At 42.2% G+C, this 23,571-nt stretch overlaps 1 protein-coding gene across 1 annotated transcript; it reads left to right on the top strand.

The window, feature by feature from the left end:
* The first annotated feature begins 10,300 nt into the window (after positions 1-10,300).
* MCIDAS (multiciliate differentiation and DNA synthesis associated cell cycle protein) lies at positions 10,301-17,729 on the top strand. The gene is made up of 7 exons (XM_075854928.1): positions 10,301-10,400; positions 10,490-10,568; positions 10,692-10,777; positions 14,233-14,305; positions 15,143-15,366; positions 15,479-15,589; positions 15,942-17,729. Exons 1-7 carry the CDS (start codon positions 10,302-10,304, stop codon positions 16,407-16,409), a joined length of 1,140 nt encoding a protein of 379 aa, XP_075711043.1. The 5' UTR covers position 10,301; the 3' UTR covers positions 16,410-17,729.
* The last annotated feature ends 5,842 nt before the right edge of the window (positions 17,730-23,571 follow it).

Here is a 23,571-nt window from a genome sequence, read left to right as displayed (position 1 = left end):
GAAAATCGGCGTGCAGGGAGAGGAATATCTGCCTCAAAGTTCCAAACGGAATTTTGAGGCAGATATTCCTCCCCCAAAATACTCCGTGTGAACATAGCCTAAGCTGGAAAACTGGATTGTTGAAATAAGCACATGGAGAAATCTCGCAAATTTTGTATTGTTATCAAATTTGAAAGTAATGCGGCCTGTCAACTGCACATTTTTTCTATATGCGGCCCACTTACCCGGCCGAGTTTGAGACCGCTGTTCTACATACCGTGATCGGCGCTGTAGTGTAGATTACAGCAGTGTTTTTTACTTAGAAAAACGTTCTATTTTCACCAAGTTATGACCTATTTTAGATTTCTGCTAATGACTTTCTTAACCCCTAGGCGCACCACGACGCAACTGTACGTCCGGGTGGCCAGTGTCTTAGCGCACGGGGACGTACAGTTAGGCCGGATTCACACGAGCGTGTGCGTTTTGCCTGCGCAAAAGGCACTTAAAGGAACAGTGTCACCAAATTTTTTTTTTAATATCAGTTTTATGTTAGGGTTTTATTAAAAACGTTTATATTTATTTGTGTGTTTGTGTGTTACTTTTTTCTATTTTTACACTTTTTCTTCCCTATGGGGGCTGCCATTTTTTTTCCCATTTCTGTATGTGTCGATTAACGACACATACAGACATGGAATAAGGCAGCTCCAGTCCCATAGGGACTGCGAACGGGGCCTGTTCCATCCACTTTGGTGTACGCCGTGTGTGTGGGAACGGCGCATGCGCCGCTCCCACACAGTCCGATTTGAAATGCGCGCCGTCCGGCGCCATTTTCCTGTGGACCGGAAGTCGCGGCCGGGCAGTAAGATTACTACTTCCGGTCGCGGCTTCCGGACTTGTGCACATAGAGCAGCGGCAACAGACGGAGCGGACGGACCGGAGGGACCGGCGGCGACTGGAGCAGGTAAGTGATTTCTATGTATGTTCGTGTTTCAGTGTGTTTTACTAGTGTATGTAAACATTCTACACTGTGTGTTAGCTCAAAAAATGGCGACACACAGTGTAGGAGGTTAGACCGTTCAAACCCCTCGTTTCTCCCGGCACTAGCCAGGATAAAGGAGGGGGGGATTCTGAGAGCTCACTAGAGCGAGGGATTTTTTCCCAATTTTGCAGCATAAAGCAATGTGGTTGCTTTACCACATGCAATGCTGCAATTTTGGGAATGGCTCCATCTAGTGACCAGTGCTGGGAAATATTATAAATTGAATCCAATTTATAATATTTCCTGACTCGTGGAAAAAATTAAAAAAATTCGAACAATGTTTAATCACCTACACACTAATTGTTTAACTAAAAAAAAAAACCATGTTTTGCTGGCAACACATTCCCTTTAACAGCTCCGTGTGTCAGCCCTTTATGATGCGCGGCTGCGTGATTTTCGCGCAGCCGCCATCATTATGACACTCCGTTTGGATGTTTGTAAACAGAAAAGCACGTGGTGCTTTTCTGTTTTCATTCATCCTTTTCACAGCTGTTGCGCGATTCACGCTTGTCCCATGGAAGTGCTTCCGTGTGAGATGCGTGGTTTTCACGCACCCATTGACTTCAATGGGTGCGTGAACAGCGCACAAATATAGAACATGTCGTGAGTTTTTCGCAGCGGACTCACGCTGCATAAAAACCACGCACCTGTCTGCACGGCCCCATAGACTTATATAGGTTCGTGCGACGCGCGTGAAAATCACGTGCGTTGCACGGACGTATATCACGTTTGTGTAATCGAGCCCTTACTGCGCAGTTCCCGGTGCACACTGTCGGCGATAGTGTGAACCGGGAGGACAGCTGTCCCTGACAGCTGACACTCCACTGCATGCCGATCAGCGGCTTATTTCTGCTGATTTCAGCAATTAACCCCTTAATTGCGGTGATCGATTGCAATCGCCGCAATTTAGGGGTTTCTAGCACAACGGCAGACCTCACAATGAAATCGTGAGGTTTGCAGATGGCTAGCATGGCGACCGGAGGCCAAGTAATGGCCTCCGTGTCTGCCATGTACGGAAGCCTATCAGGACCAGCCTCCTGATAGACTTCCTCAGGATTTCTGTCGGCTCCCTTTCAATTGCATAAAGGGACCCGTCAGGGATGCCCCCTGTCGCCACTATTATTTAATCTAGCAGTGGAACCTATGGCTAGATTTCTGGAGGAGTCCGCAGTGTTCAGAGGTATTCAGGTGGGGTCACTGGCAGTTAAGTTAGCCCTGTTTGCTGACGACGTTATACTTTTTATGTCAAATCCTCAAGAGCATTTACTGCCGGTCTTTCATTTTCTACAGGACTTTGGGAAATTCTCGGGATACAAAGTCAACATAGCTAAAAGCGAACTGCTGGAGTTGGGCAAACCACTACCTAAGACCTTTTGGCAATCCTTGGGATGTGGGATATCTCCGGTTAAGCACTGCATTACTTATCTAGGCATTAAGATAGGGAAGGTGCCAGACACCCTGTATTGCCTAAATTACCCACCGCTATTTAAAAAAATACAAGCGGAACTCACCAGATGGTGCCAGTTGCCGTTATCCCTTCTGGCGAGGTGCCACTTGATTAAGATGGTTAGTTTCCCCAGATTGCTATACCCCTTTCAAACACTCCCGCTCTTACTGAAACATGTGGATGTCTCCAAACTGACTTCCTCATTCACAAAATTTATATGGGCAGGAAAGAGGCCTCGCATTGCACTCACTAAGCTCATGATGGGCAAGCAAGAGGGGGGGGGGGTTCAATTTCCCAAATATCAGGGGTTATAATGTGGTATGTCTCTTTCGTCATGTAGTGGATTGGCTCCACGAAACGAGCCATTATTCTAACTTAGATCTGGAAGGGGCGTACGCCTCACCCTGGAACCTGAAAGCCTTGTTACATTGTAGAGTTGCTTCTCTTCCGTGCCGTCTCAAAACCTCCATTGTGCTGAGAGATACAGTCCTAGCCTGGAAAGCGGTTCGTAAACTCTTTGACCTGCCTCACCTGCTCTCTAAACATATGCCGTTGTGTGGACACCCGGAATTCCTACCGGGAGTGGACAGTGGGGACAGATTTGCCTCTTGGGGGAATGCAGGCATTGATAACGCAGGGGACCTTATGCATATAGAGGAAAGGAGATGGTTAACCGGGGCAGAAATCAGCGCTAAACTTAGACCCTTAGAGGATAGGGTTAATTTTTTACAAGTTCTTCAGGTGCGCTCATTCTGCACCTCTAGGCTCAGGGATTTGAATAAGGAAGCCACCACTCATACTCTAGATGAGGTCATAGGTCCAACGACTTTTCGGGCGACTATTTCAAGGTTGTATAGAGCACTCAGGGTTTGTTTTGTTCGTCCGCGACCACGGGCTATGTTCAAAGTCTGGGAACGATGGACTCAAGATCCGGGTATAGGCGAGACCATATTGGAGGGTTGGGAGACGGTACGGAGGAGTATCGTGAACGAGAGCTGGAGGGAAACCTATTTTAAATTGATGCATTTGGTTATATATGGCTTTAATATTTTGCCTTCACAATCCTTACCCGACCGCATTACGTGTTGTCCCAAATGTCACACCCTCCTGACGAATTTGTGGCACGGGGTATGGGGTTGTGTTCATACTAAACGATATTGGGGGATGGTACACAAATATATTTCGGATCATTGGAAGGTGAAACTCCCAATGACGCCTCAAACATTGCTGTTCCATCAGGCGCAACCGCCGGAGGAAGAGGGTGCTCGAGGGGTGAGATCTCCTCCTTTGCTGGTACACACGATTTTACTGGTGGCCTTGAGATGCCTTCTAGGTAAATGGCTGGAAACTGACACGCCGGGGCTAGACCTGATAGTGTCCCGTTTGAAACAGTAACTAGCTCTCGAGCGGGTGGAGGTGGAAAGACAGAAAGAAACGGGAACCAAGAAGTTATTCGCTAAATGGCAAATATTTATAGAATCGCAGTGCACAGCGGCCGAGGTGGTGGAAATTGTTACGCCTTTCAGGCACACAGCGTGGTATCATACGCAGATCCTGGCAGGCACTTTAGGAGGCTTGCAACTTTAATCTAGTTAGGGGATAGAGGGGACATAGCTGCTCATTGATGACCTAAGTCGTGTTCAGGGATAGGGGAAGTCATGTTTTTTCAATTGATATGAGGATCAAAACTTATGCCATGATTGTATGTTATGTTGTGTTAGTTTAATGTTAATTTGTTGGCAGTTGAGTGCTGTGCACTGATGACGCAACCTTTACGTGAAATGTTTATAAGAAAATGTGAAAACTGTTAATAAAAATTATGTTTTAAAAAAAAGAGTCACAGGACGACACTGCCGTTCGCGATGCACACTGTCGGCGACAGTGTCTGTGACAGTGTGCATCGGGAACCGGGAGGTCAGCTGTCCCTGACAGCTGACACTCCACTGTTGCCGATCAGCGGCTTATTGCCGCTGATTTCGGCAATTAACCCGTTAAATGCGATCTCCGCATGTAGGGGGTTTGTAGCACATCAGCAGCCCCCATGCAATTGTGGGGGCTGCTGATGCTTGTGATGGCGCCCGGGGGCCAGACAACGGCCTCCGGGTCTGCCATGTACGGAAGCCTATGAGGATCAGCCCCTGGCTGGTCCTCGTAGATTAAGGCTGGGTTCACACGACCTATTTTCAGGCGTAATGGAGGCGTTTTACGCCTCAAATTACGCCTGAAAACCCGGCTCCAATACGTCGGCAAACATCTGCCCATTCATTTCAATGGGTTTGCTGATGTACTGTGCCGACGACCTGTAATTTTACGCGTCACTGTCAAAAGACGGTGCGTAAAATAACAGCCTCGTCAAAGAAGTGCAGGACACTTCTTGGGACGTAATTGGAGCCGTTTTTCATTGACTTCAATGAAGAACAGCTCCAAATTACGTCCGTAATGGACGCCGCGAAAAACGCGAGTACGAGCAATTACGTCTGAAATGCAGGAGCTGTTTTCTCCTGAAAACAGCTCCGTAATTTCAGCCGTAATTGACGTTATCGTGTGCACATACCCTAAGGGCATGGCCCCACGTGGCGGAATTCTTCCGCAACTGTCCGCATCAATGCCGCACAGAATCTGCGTTGCAGATTCTGTGGCGGATCTGCCCAAAATTGGCATTAAATTGATGCGGACTAGCCGCTGCGTATTGAGGTGAAGTATTTCCCTTCTCTCTATCAGTGCAGGATAGAGAGAAGGGACAGCACTTTCCCTAGTAAAAGTAAAAGAATTTCATACTTACCGGCCGTTGTCTTGGTGACGCGTCCCTCTTTCGGCATCCAGTCCGACCTCCCTGGATGACGCGGCAGTCCATGTGACCGCTGCAGCCTGTGATTGGCTGCAGCCGTCACTTAGACTGAAACGTCATCCTGGGAAACCGGACTGGAGGAAGAAGCAGGGAGTTCTCGGTAAGTATGAACTTCTATTTTTTTTACAGGTTGCTGTATATTGTGATCGGAAGTCACTGTCCAGGGTGCTGAAACAGTTACTGCCGATCGTTTAACTCTTTCAGCACCCTGGACAGTGACTATTTACTGACGTCGCCTAGCAACGCTCCCGTAATTACGGGTGCACACACATAGTCACCCGTAATTACGGGTGCACACACGTAGTCACCCGTAATTATGGGAGCCCCATTGACTTCCTCAGTCTGGCTGTAGACCTAGAAATACACATAGGTCCAGCCAGAATGAAGAAATGTCAAGTTAAAAAACCAATACGCTCCGCAGCACACATAACATCTACATAACATCTGCGGACTACATTGCGGAACTTAGAATCTCCATTGAAGACAATGGAGAAATTCCGCAATGAGTCCGCAAACAGTCCGCCACACCTCCGCAACAACCATTGTATGCTGCGGACACCAAATTCCGCACCGCAGCCTATGCTCCGCAGCGGAATTTTCCGCATTGTCTAAACGAACACTACTAAAAAGCAGTGGAAGGCAATGGAGAAACGGGTCCGCTGCGGATTAACGCTGCGGAGTGTCCACAGCGGAATTCCAGAGCAATTCCGCTACGTGGGGCCTTGCCCTTACTGTGACGTCACACTGACAGTTAGAATACGTTACACTACCTAGGTAGTGTAATGTATTCTAGCAGCGATCAGAGCTGCAGGTAAAAAAAGAAAGTGTAAAAAGTAAAGAAAAAAAGTAAAAAAAAGTTAATAAAAATGTTTTACAAAAGTGTAAAAATAAAAGATTTTTTTTTCCTATAATAAGTCTCTTATTATAGGAAAAAAATGAAACCGTTAAAAAACAGTACACATATTTGGTATCACCGCGTTCGTAACGACCCAATCTATAAAACTATAATGTTATTTGTACCGCACGGTGAACGCCGCAAAAAAAAAAACGAGCTAAAAACAATGCCAGAATCACTATTTTTTGGTCACCACCCCTCCCAAAATATAGAATAAAAAGTGATCAAAAAGTCACATGTACCCCAAAATGGTACAAATACAAACTACAACCCGTCCCGCAAAAAGCAACCCTTACACAGCTTTTTAGAATGAAAAATAAAAAAGTTATGGCTCTCAGAATATGGTGACACAGAAAATAAATTATTTTATAAAGAAGTGACTTTATTGTGCAAACGCTGCAAAACATAAAAAAACTATATACATATGGTATCGCCGTAATCGGACCGACCCGCAGAATAAAGTAAAATTGTCATTTATAGCGCATTATGAACGCTGTAAGAAATAAAGAATTTAAAACGCCAAAATCACAGATTTTTCGTCATGAAGCTCAAAATAAAATGTAATAAAAAGTGATCAAAAAGTTGTATGTACCAAAAAATGGTACCAATAAAAACTACATCTCGTCCTGCCAAAAATAAGCCCTCAAACCGCTCAATTCATGGAAAAATAAAAAAAGTTATAGCGTTTGGAAACGTGGAGTGAAAAACTAAAATGGAAAAGCAAAAAAGGATCAGTCCTGCAAAGGTTAATTAATTTCTATTAAAAAAATAAATTATTACCACATATGGGGTATTGTCGTACTCGGGAGAGATTGCGTTACAAATTTAGGGCGACCTTTTTCTCCTTTATCCCTTGTGAAAATGAAAAAATTGAACATTTTAGTGGACAAAAATGTTTATATTCATTTTCACGGCCTAATTCTACTAAATTCTGCAAAAAACCTGTGTCGTATAAATGCTTACTTATACCCCTAGAAAAATTCCTTGAGGGGTGTAGTTTCCAAAATGGGGTCACTTTTGGGGGATTTCCACTGTTTTGTTCCCTCCAGAGCGTTGCAATCGTGACATGGCACTAAAAACCAATCCAGCAAAATCTGCGCTCCAAAATCTAAATGGCGCTCCTTCCCTTCTGAGCCCTTCTGTGAGTCCAAACATCAGTTCATTAGCACATACGGGGTATTTCCATAATCGGGAGAAGATGCTTTACAAATGTTGGTGTGCATTTTCTTCTTTATTCCTTGTAAATATTACTATATTATTATAATTTCTATGTTTTTTCAGAAAAAAAAAGTAGATTTTCATTTTCACAGACTAACTCCAATAAATATAGCAAAATACCTGTCGGGTCAAAGTGCTAACTATACCCCTAGATAAATTCCTTGAGGGGTCTAGTTTCCAAAATGGGGTCACTTTTGGGGTGTTTCCACTGTTTTGGCACCACAAGACCTCTTCAAAGCCGACATGGTGCCTAAAATATAATCTAAAAATAAGCAGGCCCCAAAATCCTGTAGGTGCTCCTTTGCTTCTGAGGCCTGTGTTTCGGTCCATTACCACACTAGAGCCACATGTGGGATATTCCTATAAACTGCAGGACCTGGGCAATAAATATTGAGTTGCATTTCTCTGGTAAAACCTTCTGTGTTACAGAATTTTTTTTATTACAAATTTGTACATTTCCCCTCTACTTTGCTTTATTTCCTGTGAAACGCCTAAAGGGTTAAGAAACTTTCTGAATGCTGTTTTGAATACTTTGAGGGGTGCAGTTTTTAAAATCGGGTGATTTATTGGGGGATTCTAATATATAAAGCCCTCAAAACCACTTCAGAACTAAACTGGCCCCTATAAAAATAGCCTTTTGAAATTTTCTTGAAAATATGAGAAATCGCTGCTAAAGTTCTAAGCCTTGTAACGCCCTAGAAATATAAAAGGACGTTCAAAAAACTAAGCAAATATAAAGTAGACATATGGGAAATGGTAACTAGTAAGTATTTTGTGTGGTATTACTATCTGTTTTACATGCAGATACATTTAAATTTAGAAAAATGCACATTTTTAGAAATTTTCTCTAAATTTTGGTGTTTTTCACGAATAAATGTTGAATTTATCGACCACATTTTTCCACTATCATAAAGTACAATATGTCACGAGAAAACAATCTCAGAATCGCTTGGATAGGTAAAAGCATTCCGGAGTTATTACCACATAAAATGACACGTTAGATTTGAAAAAAATCGGCTGTGCCACAAGGCCAAAACAGGCTGCGTCCTAAAGGGGTTAATAGACAACTGGGCGTGTTTTACTTTTTGACCCAGTGGGCGTTGTGGAGAGAAGTGTATGACGCTGACCAATCAGTGACCAATCAGCGTCATACACTTTTCTCCATACATTTACTCTTCACATAGTGATCTTGCTAGATCATGATGTGCAGTCACATACGAACACATTAACGTTACTGAAGTGTCTTGACAGTTAATACACATAGCTTCCAGCCAGGACACAATGTCTATTCACAATCCCGACACTTCGGTAACGTTTGTGTGTGACTTACAGCAAGGCAAGCGTAACCTCGCTGTAAATGACAGCACAGTGTGATCTCGATAGTGCTGTGCTGTGAGTCCCACATTAACGTTACCGAAGTGTCGGGATTGTGAATAGACATTGCGTCCTGGCTGGAAGCTATGTGTATTAACTGTCAAGACACTTCACTAATGTTAATATGTGTGTATGTGGCTGCACATAGTGATCTAGTGGTCTGTATGTGTGTTTTTTTTTTACATTTTTGACGCTATCGGCATCTGCAACTTGACATTCTAGGAAATATTTCTAGAAATGCTTTTATGAAGAACCAAATAGTGGCCAGTCATTTCAATGAGATAGATAGATAGATATGAGATAGATAGATAGATAGATAGATAGATATGAGATAGATAGATAGATAGATAGATAGATAGATAGATAGATAGATAGATAGATAGATAGATAGATAGATAGATAGATAGATAGATAGATAGATAGATAGATAGATAGATAGATAAATAGATAGATATGAGATAGATAGATAGATAGATAGATAGATATGAGATAGATAGATAGATAGATAGATAGATATGAGATAGATAGATAGATAGATATGAGATAGATAGATAGATAGATAGATAGATAGATAGATAGACAGACAGACAGACAGACAGACAGACAGACAGACAGACAGACAGACAGACAGATAGACAGACAGATAGATAGACAGATAGATAGATAGTTGGATGGATGGATGGATAGATAGATAGATAGATAGATAGATAGATAGATAGATAGATAGATAGATAGATAGACAGACAGACAGACAGACAGACAGACAGACAGACAGACAGACAGACAGACAGACAGACAGACAGACAGACAGATAGATAGATAGATAGATAGATAGATAGATAGATAGATAGATAGATAGATAGATAGATGATAGATAATTTTTTTTATAAAAGACTTTCAGGACTTTATGTTGCAGCCCTTGGTGACCTATATAGTTGCTAAAGGTGACATATTTTACACATGGTTTGGTCACAAGGCTGAGACAAATCTGCGCCATTTTCCTGACGCCAGCACTTGTTATACAGGAGAAAGTTGCAGGCAGCAGGCGGCGCAGACATAGTACCGCAAGATAACACGGGGCTCCTTGTCATTTGGCGCTCAGTGTCCCTCTACAGATGATGGCCATAGTAACACCACGTTTCCCTCTCCGGGTTGTGAAGTGTCGCCGCCGCCTGGGGGGAGCGGCAGGAGCTGGTGACACTGGTATAATCCCTGTAATTATATGTCACCACGTCTCTACACCTATTGTCTCAGGTGATTATCTCCACTCCCGACTTTCACTGCTGCCCTCAGCTGCTGTAACCGCTCTCTGCAGCCCGGGCACTGGCGGGCTCAGGCTCTGCCCGCTGCTAGGGACGCTTCACCCTGGTAACCGGTGGGCCCCCTGCTCCTGTGATTGGCGCAGACACGGAATTGTCGCAGGTCTACAGTTATAAAGTTTACTCTAAGTCACTTACATCTTCCATTCTCGCTGCCACTATCCATCGCCATAGCTGGAATCATGCAGAACAGAAGGAAAGCCTTTGATAAACTATGTCCAAACAGGATAGCTGACATTACTAATAGAGTCAATAGGAAGCCAGAGAAACCTGAGAGAAAGGTAGGAATCCTCTATTACTGTCATGTCACTGCACACCCATGGGTGCTTCATAAGAGCCCAGCTAATGCATATTTATATATGATAAGCAGGTGTCAAGGAGGATATTTGGGGAGCCCACTGGCCCTGTGACTATATATGTGGAGCAGCCTCCTGACACTGTAGATGCCGGTATGTATCCTTAGCTGTAATATGTTTATATTGAGAAGTACGACAATATTCATGCACTGGCTGGTGTAACTGAACTTGACATGAAAGCTGCTGGAGTGACTTGTTCTTGTATTTGCCCTACAGCTCTGTCTGCTATTGATTGGCAGGACTTGGCTGACTGTAATAGTGTCATACAGCAGGACGCCGCTAGGGGCAGTCTAACGAAACAGGTAAGCTACAATACTTCAAAGCTTCTTCTACTTTGATGTCTTTACATGACTGCAGTTGGGGCATCTGCAATGCAAATTAAAGTGGCAAAAGACACTTGGTGTCAAAGCAAATAATTAACCTTTTCATACCCTTTAAAACAACACAACTGTATTCTCAATGTTAGGCTTGGATTTACATAGATTAAGATACAGCATCTGATCATTGTGATAATCGCTATGGGTGAATGGGTCAAATGATCGATGATCACTGTTTGACCAGCTTAAAAGTTTTCTGATCTGATCGCCATTTTTATTATGAGATGAGAATTTCTTAAAGTGAACCTGCCACCATGCGGAACTCTTTACATCCTGGAATCTGGTAGATGCTGTAAAAAAAAGAAAAGAAGTAAGATGGCGGGTGATGTCGCACACGCAGAACAGCGTGCTGTATTTTAATGACAGCGTTCTCTTTGGCTTATTGGTCCAGTGGGCTCATGTGGCCCGCTCTACTTACGTGTGACCTATGGATTCAGCACTGGGGGGGGGGGGGGGGTAAGTAAAACATTTGAACTATTTAATGAAGAAGCCTCAGCTATAAACTTCCCTTTTAAACTTGATTCAGGAACGATTATAGCGATCTCATCACAATACAGCGCGTAATCGCGCCCAAATATAAGTGTTAAAATAAGGAGTCTAGAAAAACAACGCAAGTATTTGACCTCATGAATATATAAGCATACGTGTCCGGATATATCACCGACCTCTTCATCATCTTGTGACTCAAGGCATCTTTAACGTGGACAACCCCATGTATATGCTGGATCCGTTATGGATGGTTTTCCCTATTAAAGTCAATAGTAATAGATTGAAAAATGGATACGTTTTCTTTGCCGTATCCATCGTCTATTGTGAAAGTGGTCGATACTTTCAGTTTATTAAATAGAATTAGGTATAAAGTCCAAAGCCGGATTTCTGTGCCGCCTGGGCTATTCTGTTGTGGAAACTGATGTTACTACAGAAACTAGTATTCCTTATACACCAGTCATTACAATGTAACTTCTACCTGCACAGCAAGCGGCTATAGTACATTCTGCAAAGGTGGACAAAACCATGGCTGCTTTATTAACCTCTGTGATGCTGGATGGGGAAACACAATAAGATGGATGTAAATAAGTCATTCCAATATCTATCTATCTATCTATCTATCTATCTATCTATCTATCTATCTATCTATCTATCTATCTGTCTGTCTGTCTGTCTGTCTGTCTGTCTGTCTGTCTATCTATCTAATCTATCTATTTATCTATCTATCTATCTATCTATCTATCTATCTATCTATCTATCTATCTATCTATCTATCTATCTATCTATCTATCTATCTATCTATCTATCTATCTATCTCCTATCTATCTATCTATCTATCTATCTATCTATCTATCTATCTATCTATCTATCTATCTATCTATCTATCTATCTATCTATCTATCTATCTATCTATCTATCTATCTATCTCATATCTATCTATCTATCTATCTATCTATCTATCTATCTATCTATCTATCTATCTATCTATCTATCTATCTATCTATCTATCTATCTATCTATCTATCTATCTATCTATCTATCTATCTCATATCTATCTATCTATCTATCTATCTATCTATCTATCTATCTATCTATCTATCTATCTATCTATCTATCTATCTATCTATCTATCTATCTATCTATCTATCTATCTATCTATCTATCTGCTGTAATGGTACATAGACTAATACATGACGGTTTGGATGTGGTTTTTACATCTCTCTTCATTATTTGCTGTTCTCTCCCACTTTATTATTGCTATGAGTTGCACCTACCTGGAAGTGACACACATAATATGCTCTATATATAGACATTGGCACCTGTCATACGTTGCATAATGACTGGCACTTGTAGTGTTTGGAGGAGGATTATTACCAGAATTCAGTTATGTGTAAATGTTTCTGCCAAATGCATACACAATAGCAGGATGAAAAAAAAATTCTATGTTCCAGAAATGCTCCCTATTAGTAATACCCTGTTGCCAGGCCTCAGGAAAAAGTAGTCGCAACCAATCACAGTTTAAGGGGTTGTCCACTTTGTATATTCCCCATTAGGGTATATGGAGGTAATAGTGGAGGGTTCCACTTTATTAGCCACAATGGAGTGCTGCTTATTCCCCTTAGTGATGACCGCTGATCACATTGTAGAGATTCCCCCTGAGATGTACAATGTGTTCCTAGGAGGAATGTCACTTACCTATCTTGACCTCCGCCCAGGTCCTCCTAGCTCTTCCTGTCAATCCACTCCCGGACATATGACATCTCATTGATACCAGAGCTACAAGATGAGTTCCAGGAGGACTGGGACAGTGCGTAGGATAGTGAAGTCTGATTCCTCCCTACCTTAGGCCAGGATCACACACACAGTTTTGATGCAGTTTTTGTGGTAGTTCTTGGCTCAGTTTTTTTTTTTTAGCCAAAACCACAATTGGATCCAATAGGAAGGAGAGATATAAAGAAAAGACATGCATCTCCTTTCGTTCGTGTCCACGTCTGTTTTTGGCTAAAAAAAAAACGATGCAGATTTATCCCCAGCGAATAAATGGTATTAAAGTTGCAGACCACCTATGTAAACCCAATGTATTCGACAATCCATAGAAACAGTTTAGTCCGGCAGGTGATGTGGAACTTCAAGTCCCAGCATGCTCAGACATCACATGCTGGGGGTTGTAGTTTCACAAGGTCCAGAGGGCCACAGGTTGCAGATCACTGATCTACCTTATACTAATTTAGCAACCCATCTGCAATATGCACTATTCCTATTGAGGGATATTGGTACTGCCCGTAGGTGTGGAGTGTACACAGGTAATCCTGCAGTGAATAGTCATTACATCTCCTGATACTCTCCATGTGAAGCGCACAGTAGTGGATGTGATCAGTGCAATGCTTGGGAGGTGCCCTGGTTTTGCATTGTATGGATACTAAGCCTCCCCAGGCAGTTTATTTGCCCGGTGCCCTGAGGTGAGGCTCTGCACACTGAAGCAAGCAGCCTGGGTTAATCTGTCACTGAAGTGCTTAGAGGAATGTTGATCGTTGAGGGACGGAGATTGGACGATCAACGACCAATCGGGAGCCAGTCTAGGGTGTATAGAGAAAGCGTATACTGACAGGTTCAGGATAGCTGACTTGGTCTACCTCCAGTACACCTGCTCCTGGCACCAGTGAACGTTACACTACAGTCTGCTCCATCTACATTCTCATTAAATCCCCCCTCCACTGTTTTGGGAATTGGTGGACACAGTCACAATGTTGGATATGGCAGTGCAGACTGGTCACTTTAATATTTCAACCTATGGATATGAATACCAGGTTTGTGACTGTTTTCTGCAGGGGCTTCTGTTCTCCACATCTGCGGTGCTGTTGTTTACGCCTGTATTCGTTTTTGTGTTTCAGGGACATTGCTTGCAAAGTGAACCTGAGTTTGATCTGCAGGAATTCAGGGATGCTGTGGACAGTTTTATTGATGGTAAGTACTTGTATATTATTAATATTATTATTATTTTGTTATTATTGTTATTTAGTTGCATGCAACATGGACTTGCAACATGTATGTGAATAATGCTGGGACTTGCAGTTTGACACCAGTTGGGCCATTTTCTACCAGCTAAACATTAGCACATTGTACTATGGTCAGTTTTTAGCACTAAAAATGATAGCTGTGCAGGTGGCACAGTTCCTTAGTGGATAACACTGGTGCCAGGCATTAAATTGGACCAAGGCACTTTCTGAATATATCATATATATGTTCCCCCTATGATAGTGTGGCATTTGCTTTCTAGTTTGTCTGCTTGAGATAATCCCATCAGGGATTAATGTGACTTCTTTGTTAGGGTGCTGAGGAATATGCTAACGTCTTTAATTAATGAGTAAGATAATAATTACGACATAAATCACAGTTATCTAGTCATTTGCACTTCATTTTTTATGATAAAAGTATTAATAAAATGATTTAAATCTTATTTTGCATATAATGAAATTACTTGCTCAATGCATAAGGGGCAGACCGAGCAGTCAATTAATGAGGCAGCTCAGGGGGCCCGTAGGTGCCCATTTATTCCATGCAGATAGTGGCCCCCCACTGTACCTCCCTGATAGCTTTTAACAGTCACTCACATTAGCAAACTAAACTTGGTGCAAAGATGGGGTGGCATCACTAAGGGGTGGCTGCTATATATGCATATTAATATATATATATATATATATATATATATATATATATATATATATATATATATATATATATATATAATCTGTTGCAGGCTTGAGCTGGATATGTTTACCTAATGTCCAACTTTCTTTGCAGGCCAGACCTCTCACATGCAGACAGGATTGGGTGCTGGAGGCTTCCTTCTTCTACCATCTGATGTGCCAGCATTTGAGCCATGCATGGTCCCCCATATCCATTCACAGCAAACCCAACTCACGCCCATTAGCGTTCAGCCTATTCCCAGCACAGAGCAATACTGGAGGGATATGGCTGATCAGAATCAAAAGGCACTGGGAGATGCCTTGGTGGAAAACAACCAGGTATGTATGGTGGCAGTGGATGCCATCTATCATGATAACTAAGCAATAATCTACTGATCAGAAATCTTATGTTTATTTAATTCATTAACTAATTTTGTTTTTACCAATCCAGCTCCATGTGACCCTAAGTGAAAAGCAGGAGGAGATCGCTTGCCTCAAAGAGAAAAATGTTCATCTGAAAGAACTTGCAAATCAGGCAAAGCATTTGGCAGCTGTACTTGATGTAAGTAGAAGCTGTAATATCATTACATACCAACAGAGGGCGCTTGAGTACAGTATTTCATTAAAGGAACACTAACCCTAAATTACAAAGTTTATAACTGCTAATATGATTTCTACATATATATGGAATTGTTTCTGAAGGATCTCAGAACTGAAGATATGTCCCATAAAGGGGTGTACATGTTGGCAGACGTTTTTCTGGACCTGATCCTACATACAGCAAACCTGTTCCCAGCCTAAAATGGCTGATACCAGGTTACAATAGCTTGTATTTAACAGCACAGGAAAGGTAGATAACATAGGTATTATGTTTCGTGTTTCTTGTAACTAAAAGTGTTGCTTTTCTCATACAGAACCTGATGAGCCATCAGTCCAGGAATGATACTAGACTTTCTTCTGACAGTGTACTGAGCCGGCCTCCAGTAAAGAGAAGTTTAGAGGAATTCTATCCACAGACCACCGAACAAGAATGTAATCAGGTGGATGAGATATTGAGAGACATTTCCAAGAAGTGCAATGCCGCCTTAATGGGGAGTGTCCACAGTGAAGCCAAGCGCCCTAAACTGTATTCTGAGGACACTATAGATAGCAAGAATGGGGTCACCACTAGTATCAAAATGTGCGGAGCCTTTCAAGGACTGAAGACCTCCACAGGTCATAGCTCAATAAGCTTGTGTGACACTGATTTAGAAGAAGACATTACCTTTAGGACCTCCATCAAAGACCACTGCACTATCCGGACTCTTGCCTTCCCCCAGGGAAATGCCTTTACAATTAGGACCAATAAAGGAGGCTATAAGTTTAGATGGGTCCCCAACTGAAGCGATCTACAATCAGCTAACTACACTTCCATAAATTGCCGCTCATACTGCTGGTTATCTGAACTACCACCAGGGGGCGAGCATCACTAACAATGATTTCATGGTATAGTAATAAGGCCTTTCTTGATAGATGCAGTGTAAGGACTCATGCACATGAACATATTAGTACGCCGTACAAGCTCTGATTTGTAAAGGGCCGTAATATGGCATCCATAGAAGTCTGTGTACCATACTGTACCTCCATTTTCAATTGTGAGATGTTCCATTAAATGCCATACTATAGAGAGACTTTCTAGAAGAATTGCTTCTAGAGGAGAATACGTCTGTAAAATGTTGCCGTATAGAGGCAGCATATGGTGGCTTGCCTGCTGGTACATTCTCCGTGTACACAGCTCTTTCGTGTACATGAGCCATACATTTTTGATATGTTCCTCTTTAGTTTACATGAAGGAGGTGTTTTTCACAATATGGTTTGACTAAGTATCACATTAACCATGTGTGCCTTGAACGCCAATACATTCCCCAATGAAACTGCACTGTGTAAATGCTGTCATGTATCTAGTGAAAAGATGATCTACCAGGATGGACATATGAAGAGACCCATCTGCACCAGTATTAAACCCAAATACAAAATGTAGGATCATTTTCAAGAACTCACAGGAGACGGCAATTCCATGCACTCATTAGGTGACTAGAACTGCTGGTTGTAAAGCCAAAACATTGGGGTTCAGCATTTACTGCTGCTCAGGGATTCCTTCACTTGAAATTTGCTTTAAAATGCAGAATCATAACTCGGCTTTACATCACCCGATGCAAAGATTCAGTTCGCTACCCATGCCCTGCATCTGAGTACCCTGACTAGGGCAGAGCGGCTTGTTGGCACCTGCCCTGTCACTCAGCACCTTGATAACATGGACTGCCAGCCCACCCCTAACTACGCCCCTGACTTTCAGAGATATATCTGAAGGACTCTCTTACATTTTAGAAATCGGCAGGAATCTGGGCTCATGCTCATACAGACATGTCAGAAGATGAAGTGAGTTTCCCCTTTAAACATCATAAGCACAACTGCCAATGTCTCCTTAACTCGCAAAGTTACTTTTTGGACTACAACCTTTATCATTTATTCTCCATTGCAAATGAGAATGGGAGTTCTAATCAAGTCTATACCTGTGAATTGCTGGATATTCATATATACCTCTCACAGGGATCTAAATGGAATCATTCAATGCACTGATGTCAATTTCAAGAAATATTTATACACTTATGTAAAATATACTTTACTGGAAAACAAAAAGAACTGCAGCTGCGTCATAGGAGATGTGATTGTATGAGCAGAGAGCTTAATTTATATCATGTAAATATGTTATTATCATTATAAAACAATCGTGTCAAATGTAAATGTAACTTAAAGTTGACAATGTATTGTTTACAGATTATTGACTTTACAAAAAATAATTTTTTTATGTTTTTTTGTAAGTAAAAGTATTTATATACATCACGTGTCTGACGTTTCATGAATTTATATAAAAAAAAGTGTTGTTCGGGAACAGTATTAAAAGTATCAGTTTCTATTGACATGTCTGCAAATAATATTAGTATAAATATCATGTTCTGATGTTAGAATCTGACAATTATAGAGATGAGCGGCGCTACATAGGCGCTGCTCATCTCTCCTTACAGAAGCAGTCTGTCAGAGTTTTGCATCAGTGTGCTTTGCGAGTGGCATGTGTTTTTCACGTACTTTCTTTTTCAATGTAATTGGTGCGTAAAACACGGACAGCACACGGATGTCGTCCGTGTGCTGTCCATAGTTTTCACGCACCTATTGATTTCAATGGGCACCAATATAGGACATGCAGTGAGTTTCACCCAACTGACACTCGCTGTATGTGAAAACTCACACATGTGTGAATAGTCCCATTGATATCAATGGGTCCGTGTGCTGTGCCTGTTTCAACGCACAGCACACGGACGAGATTCACGCTGGTGTGAATGAGTCCTTACACTTCAAAAAGAGGGAGACAGCAGCTGAGGTATGTATTATATGGAATATAATTATTACCAAATACTATATATTATTAGGAATACCAGGAGTTACTTGAAAGTTCTGTGCTACCATACAATAACCCTGCTTTTATATGGTCATTGTACTCTGGTGACTTCTACTATTCTTATAATTTACAGTTGGGGCACATTATTCCATATAGTATGATGGGATAAACATAGTAGACTAGTACATAACAGAAATGCATAGTAACAAGGACGTACACTAGGGAATTTAGACAGCATTGCAATATGGGCTCCTCTCCTAGTCCTCTAGTTCCACCCTGAACAACCCAGTAGTCCAAGTGATCCATATGATTGTTTTCATTGTTCTCAGAGGGTCTTCACCAACACCAAACTTCAAGATACCAATAATTTTCTCTGTTGTTGTCCAGTTTTCACACCAAAATAGAACCAAGCAAAATCCCACATGGAAACTCTTTGAGCCCACTTGTATCCTAATTTAAACAGACCGGTCTGATAAGAGTGTTACATTTGGCCACATTGAGTGTTCCAGGCAACATGTAGGTGATGAAAGAACATGCAAATGTATTTTCGGCTATCAATGTGGGTGAGAGATCTCTCCGTTTATGGCAACTTTACAGATTTGTTCAGTCCTCCAAACTGAAGCATGATCATGATCTTACAGACAATGTTATAGGCGTGGTCTGCGTTAGAGAACCCATTTTCAAATACTCTATTAGGGCATTCTCAGGTCATAGAGAGGAATCCCTAGTTCCTGACCTCCATCCATTAGCCAGAGCAGAAAGTAGCAACAAAGAGAATCTCTCTCTGGAGGACCTGGCTAGTGCGGTGCTTAATTTGTCCTGCGGTGGTGCTGCAGGTGAATTGAACAATTCTTACCAGCTATCCTGAAGATTACAGCTGACCACTGGGGGTTCCAGCAGCACGACACCCAGCTTATCGTTGTGGGACTCTGGTAAGAAAAAAAAAGTGTAAATAGTGGACAATAAATTTTAAGTTACTAAGTTTAAGTGCTATGGCTTAATAGAATGCCCAAAGTCTAAATATTACCATGTGACTAGTTGGCAAGTGTGGTAGATAAAGCCCTGCATGTTCACTGCCCACTATAAACCCCCTTCACTTTCGCTTGTTGGTTATATTAAGAAATGTACTCCATGCGGTGTTACAGTAGATGTAATCTAGAAGCATACTTGTCTATATGAAATGATATTTGTTGTGCTGATAGCTGTAGGGGCAGATCACACAAGCTAATCTAATGTAGCACAGTTACACTACAAAGTATAAAGCAATGTGCCGCTGCAATTGTTTGCCCAGAGCCGGTCACTCCATACTACAGGTGCACAAATCTCTCCTGTTCTGAATCAACACAATTACATACATTACACATTCTGAGCTTTCTTATATAACTTGTGTTATGCAAATCATGTAAGTAGGCTATGGAAAATGCATGCTCATAAGGAAAGAGAAGAGTATGCAGAGAAACCTGATAACTCTCCAGGCGATCAAGTGATCACTGTAGGGGAAATGTAATATTAAAGAGGCTCTGTCACCAGATTTTGCAACCCCTATCTGCTATTGCAGCAGATCGGCGCTGCAATGTAGATTACAGTAACGTTTTTATTTTTAAAAAACGAGCATTTTTGGCCAAGTTATGACCATTTTTGTATTTATGCAAATGAGGCTTGCAAAAGTCCAAGTGGGCGTGTTTAAAGTAAAAGTCCAACTGGGCGTGTATTATGTGCGTACATCGGGGCGTTTTTACTACTTTTACTAGCTGGGCGTTCTGACGAGAAGTATCATCCACTTCTCTTCAGAACGCCCAGCTTCTGGCAGAGCAGACACACAGCGTGTTCTCGAGAGATCACGCTGTGACGTCACTCACTTCCTGCCCCAGGACACATCGGCGCCAGAGGCTAGAGTTGATTCTGCAGCAGCATCGGCGTTTGCAGGTAAGTCGATGTAGCTACTTACCTGCAAACGCTGATGCTGCTGCAGAATGAACTGTAGCCTCTGGTGCCGACACGATGCAGGACCTGGGGCAGGAAGTGAGTGACGTCACAGCGTGATCTCTCGAGAACACGCTGTGTCTGCACTGCCAGAAGCTGGGCGTTGTGAAGAGAAGTGGATGATACTTCTCGTCAGAACGCCCAGCTAGTAAAAGTAGTAAAAACGCCCCGATGTACCCACATAATACACGCCCAGTTGGACTTTTACTTTAAACACGCCCACTTGGACTTTTGCAAGCCTCATTTGCATAAATACAAAAATGGTCATAACTTGGCCAAAAATGCTCATTTTTTAAAAATAAAAACGTTACTGTAATCTAAATTGCAGCGCCGATCTGCTGCAATAGCAGATAGGGGTTGCAAAATCTGGTGACAGAGCCTCTTTAAATAGCGCCCACCGTTGCCATCCTCCACAGCGGGAGACACTCTTTATAGCAGCTGTCCACTCTGTTTATTAGATGTTGGGTTCTCGAGTGGGGAAACCTCATAATAACATCTAAATCCTGTAGTAGGGTAAACGGACAACCCCTTAAAAGGTTGCCGATGATCTGGGTGGGGATTCCGCTCCTAGAGGAGACCCCTGAAGTCGCTGTCCATATATGGACATTGATGTCAGGGGCTTCCCCTGGAGCGGAATCCCCTGCCAGAGTCGACAACAGGGATTCCCCTCAATGAGTAGCCACTGATGTCACTATATGGACAGTAGGAGAGAGGAAAAGGCACAAGTACAAAATTGGGCACACATAAAATAATAAGAAAAGGATACGAAAAAAACGGGAATAAAAAGACCAAACTTTATTATACACTACATACAAAACATAAAACCATTTAAAAAACACAAAGAATCAGCAAACCTGTAAAAATGAAACAGGAAGCAAACCACGGACAGAAATCTCAAATAGGATTCCAAATGGGATAACATGAGCCAATATAAAAAAAAATACAATAGCCGTATGTATTATGTGCAACTAGTAAACCTGGAAGGTAACCACATGCTGAAGCACACAAGAATATAAAGTGCAAGGGTGCAAGATGATATCTATACCCCAATGAGGGGAAACTATAGCCACTTAAATGTGAAAAACATATAAAATTTTTATATATATACAGTGAAGGAAATAAGTATTTGATCCCTTGCTGATTTTGTAAGTTTGCCCACTGTCAAAGACATGAACAGTCTAGAATTTTTAGGCTAGGTTAATTTTACCAGTGAGAGATAGATTATATAAAAACAAAAACAGAAAATCACATTGTCAAAATGATATATATTTATTTGCATTGTGCACAGAGAAATAAGTATTTGATCCCCTACCAACCATTAAGAGTTCAGCCTCCTCCAGACCAGTTACACGCTCCAAATCAACTTGGTGCCTGCATTAAAGGAACAGTGTCACCACAATTTTTTTTTTAATATGTTAAAGATGTTAGTGCTTTATTAAAAACGTTTGGATTAATTTGTGTGTTTGTGTGTTACTTTTTCTTATTTTTACACTTTTTCTTCCCTATGGGGGCTGCCATTTTTTTTTCCATTTCTGTATGTGTCGATTAACGACACATACAGACATGGAATACGGCAGCTCCAGTCCCATAGGGACTGCGAACGGGGCCCGTTCCATCCACTAACATGTACGCCGCTGTGTAGGAACGGCGCATGCGCCGCTCCCACACAGTTCAATTTGAAATGCGCGCCGTCCGGCGCCATTTTCCTGTGGACCGGAAGTCGCGGCCGGACAGTAAGATTACTACTTCCGGTCGCGGCTTCCGGACTTGTGCACATGGAGCAGCGGCAGCAGACGGAGCGGATGGACCGGAGGGAGCGGCGGCGACTGGAGCAGGTAAGGGATTTCTATGTATGTTTGTGTTTCAGTGTGTGTTTACTACTGTAACACTGTGTGTTAGCTAAAAAAATGGCGACACACAGTGTAGGAGGTTAGACCGTTCAAACCCCTCGTTTCTCCCGGCACTAGCCAGGATAAAGGAGGGGGGGATTCTGAGAGCTCACTAGAGCGAGGGCTTTTTACCCAATTTTGCAGCATAAAGCAATGTGGTTGCTTTACCACATGCAATGCTGCAATTTTGGGAATGGCTCCATCTAGTGACCAGCAATGGGAAATATTATAAATTAGAATCCAATTGAATCCAATTTATAATATTTCCTGACTCGTGAAAAAAAAATAATAATTAGAACAATGTTTAATCACCTATACACTAATTGTTTAACTAAAAAAAACAAAACATGTTTTGCTGGTAACACATTCCCTTTAAAGACAGCTGTCTTACATGGTCACCTGTATAAAAGACTCCTGTCCACAGACTCAATTAATCAGTCTGACTCTAACCTCTACAACATGGGCAAGACCAAAGAGCTTTCTAAGGATGTCAGGGACAAGATCATAGACCTGCACAAGGCTGGAATGGGCTACAAAACCATAAGTAAGACGCTGGGTGAGAAGGAGACTACTGTTGGTGCAATAGTAAGAAAATGGAAGACATACAAAATGACTGTCAATCGACATCGATCTGGGGCTCCATGCAAAATCTCACCTCGTGGGGTATCCTTGATCCTGAGGAAGATGAGAGCTCAGCCGAAAACTACACGGGGGGAACTTGTTAATGATCTCAAGGCAGCTGGGACAACAGTCACCAAGAAAACCATTGGTAACACATTACGCCGTAATGGATTAAAATCCTGCAGTGCCCGCAAGGTCCCCCTGCTCAAGAAGGCACATGTACAGGCCCGTCTGAAGTTTGCAAATGAACATCTGGATGATTCTGAGTAATTGGGAGAAGGTGCTGTGGTCAGATGAGACTAAAATTGAGCTCTTTGGCATTAACTCAACTCGCCGTGTTTGGAGGAAGAGAAATGCTGCCTATGACCCAAAGAACACCGTCCCCACTGTCAAGCATGGACGTGGAAACATTATGTTTTGGGGGTGTTTCTCTGCTAAGGGCACAGGACTACTTCACCGCATCAATGGGAGAATGGATGGAGCCATGTACCGTCAAATCCCGAGTGACAACCTCCTTCCCTCCACCAGGACATTAAAAATGGCTTGTGGCTGGGTATTCCAGCACGACAATAACCCGAAAACATACAGCCAAGGCAACAAAGGAGTGGCTCAAAA

This window comes from Rhinoderma darwinii, chromosome 1, assembly GCF_050947455.1.
Source record: "Rhinoderma darwinii isolate aRhiDar2 chromosome 1, aRhiDar2.hap1, whole genome shotgun sequence".
In the NCBI taxonomy this organism is placed as follows: Eukaryota; Metazoa; Chordata; class Amphibia; order Anura; family Rhinodermatidae; genus Rhinoderma; species Rhinoderma darwinii.
This window is presented reverse-complemented; position numbering and strand designations above follow the sequence as displayed.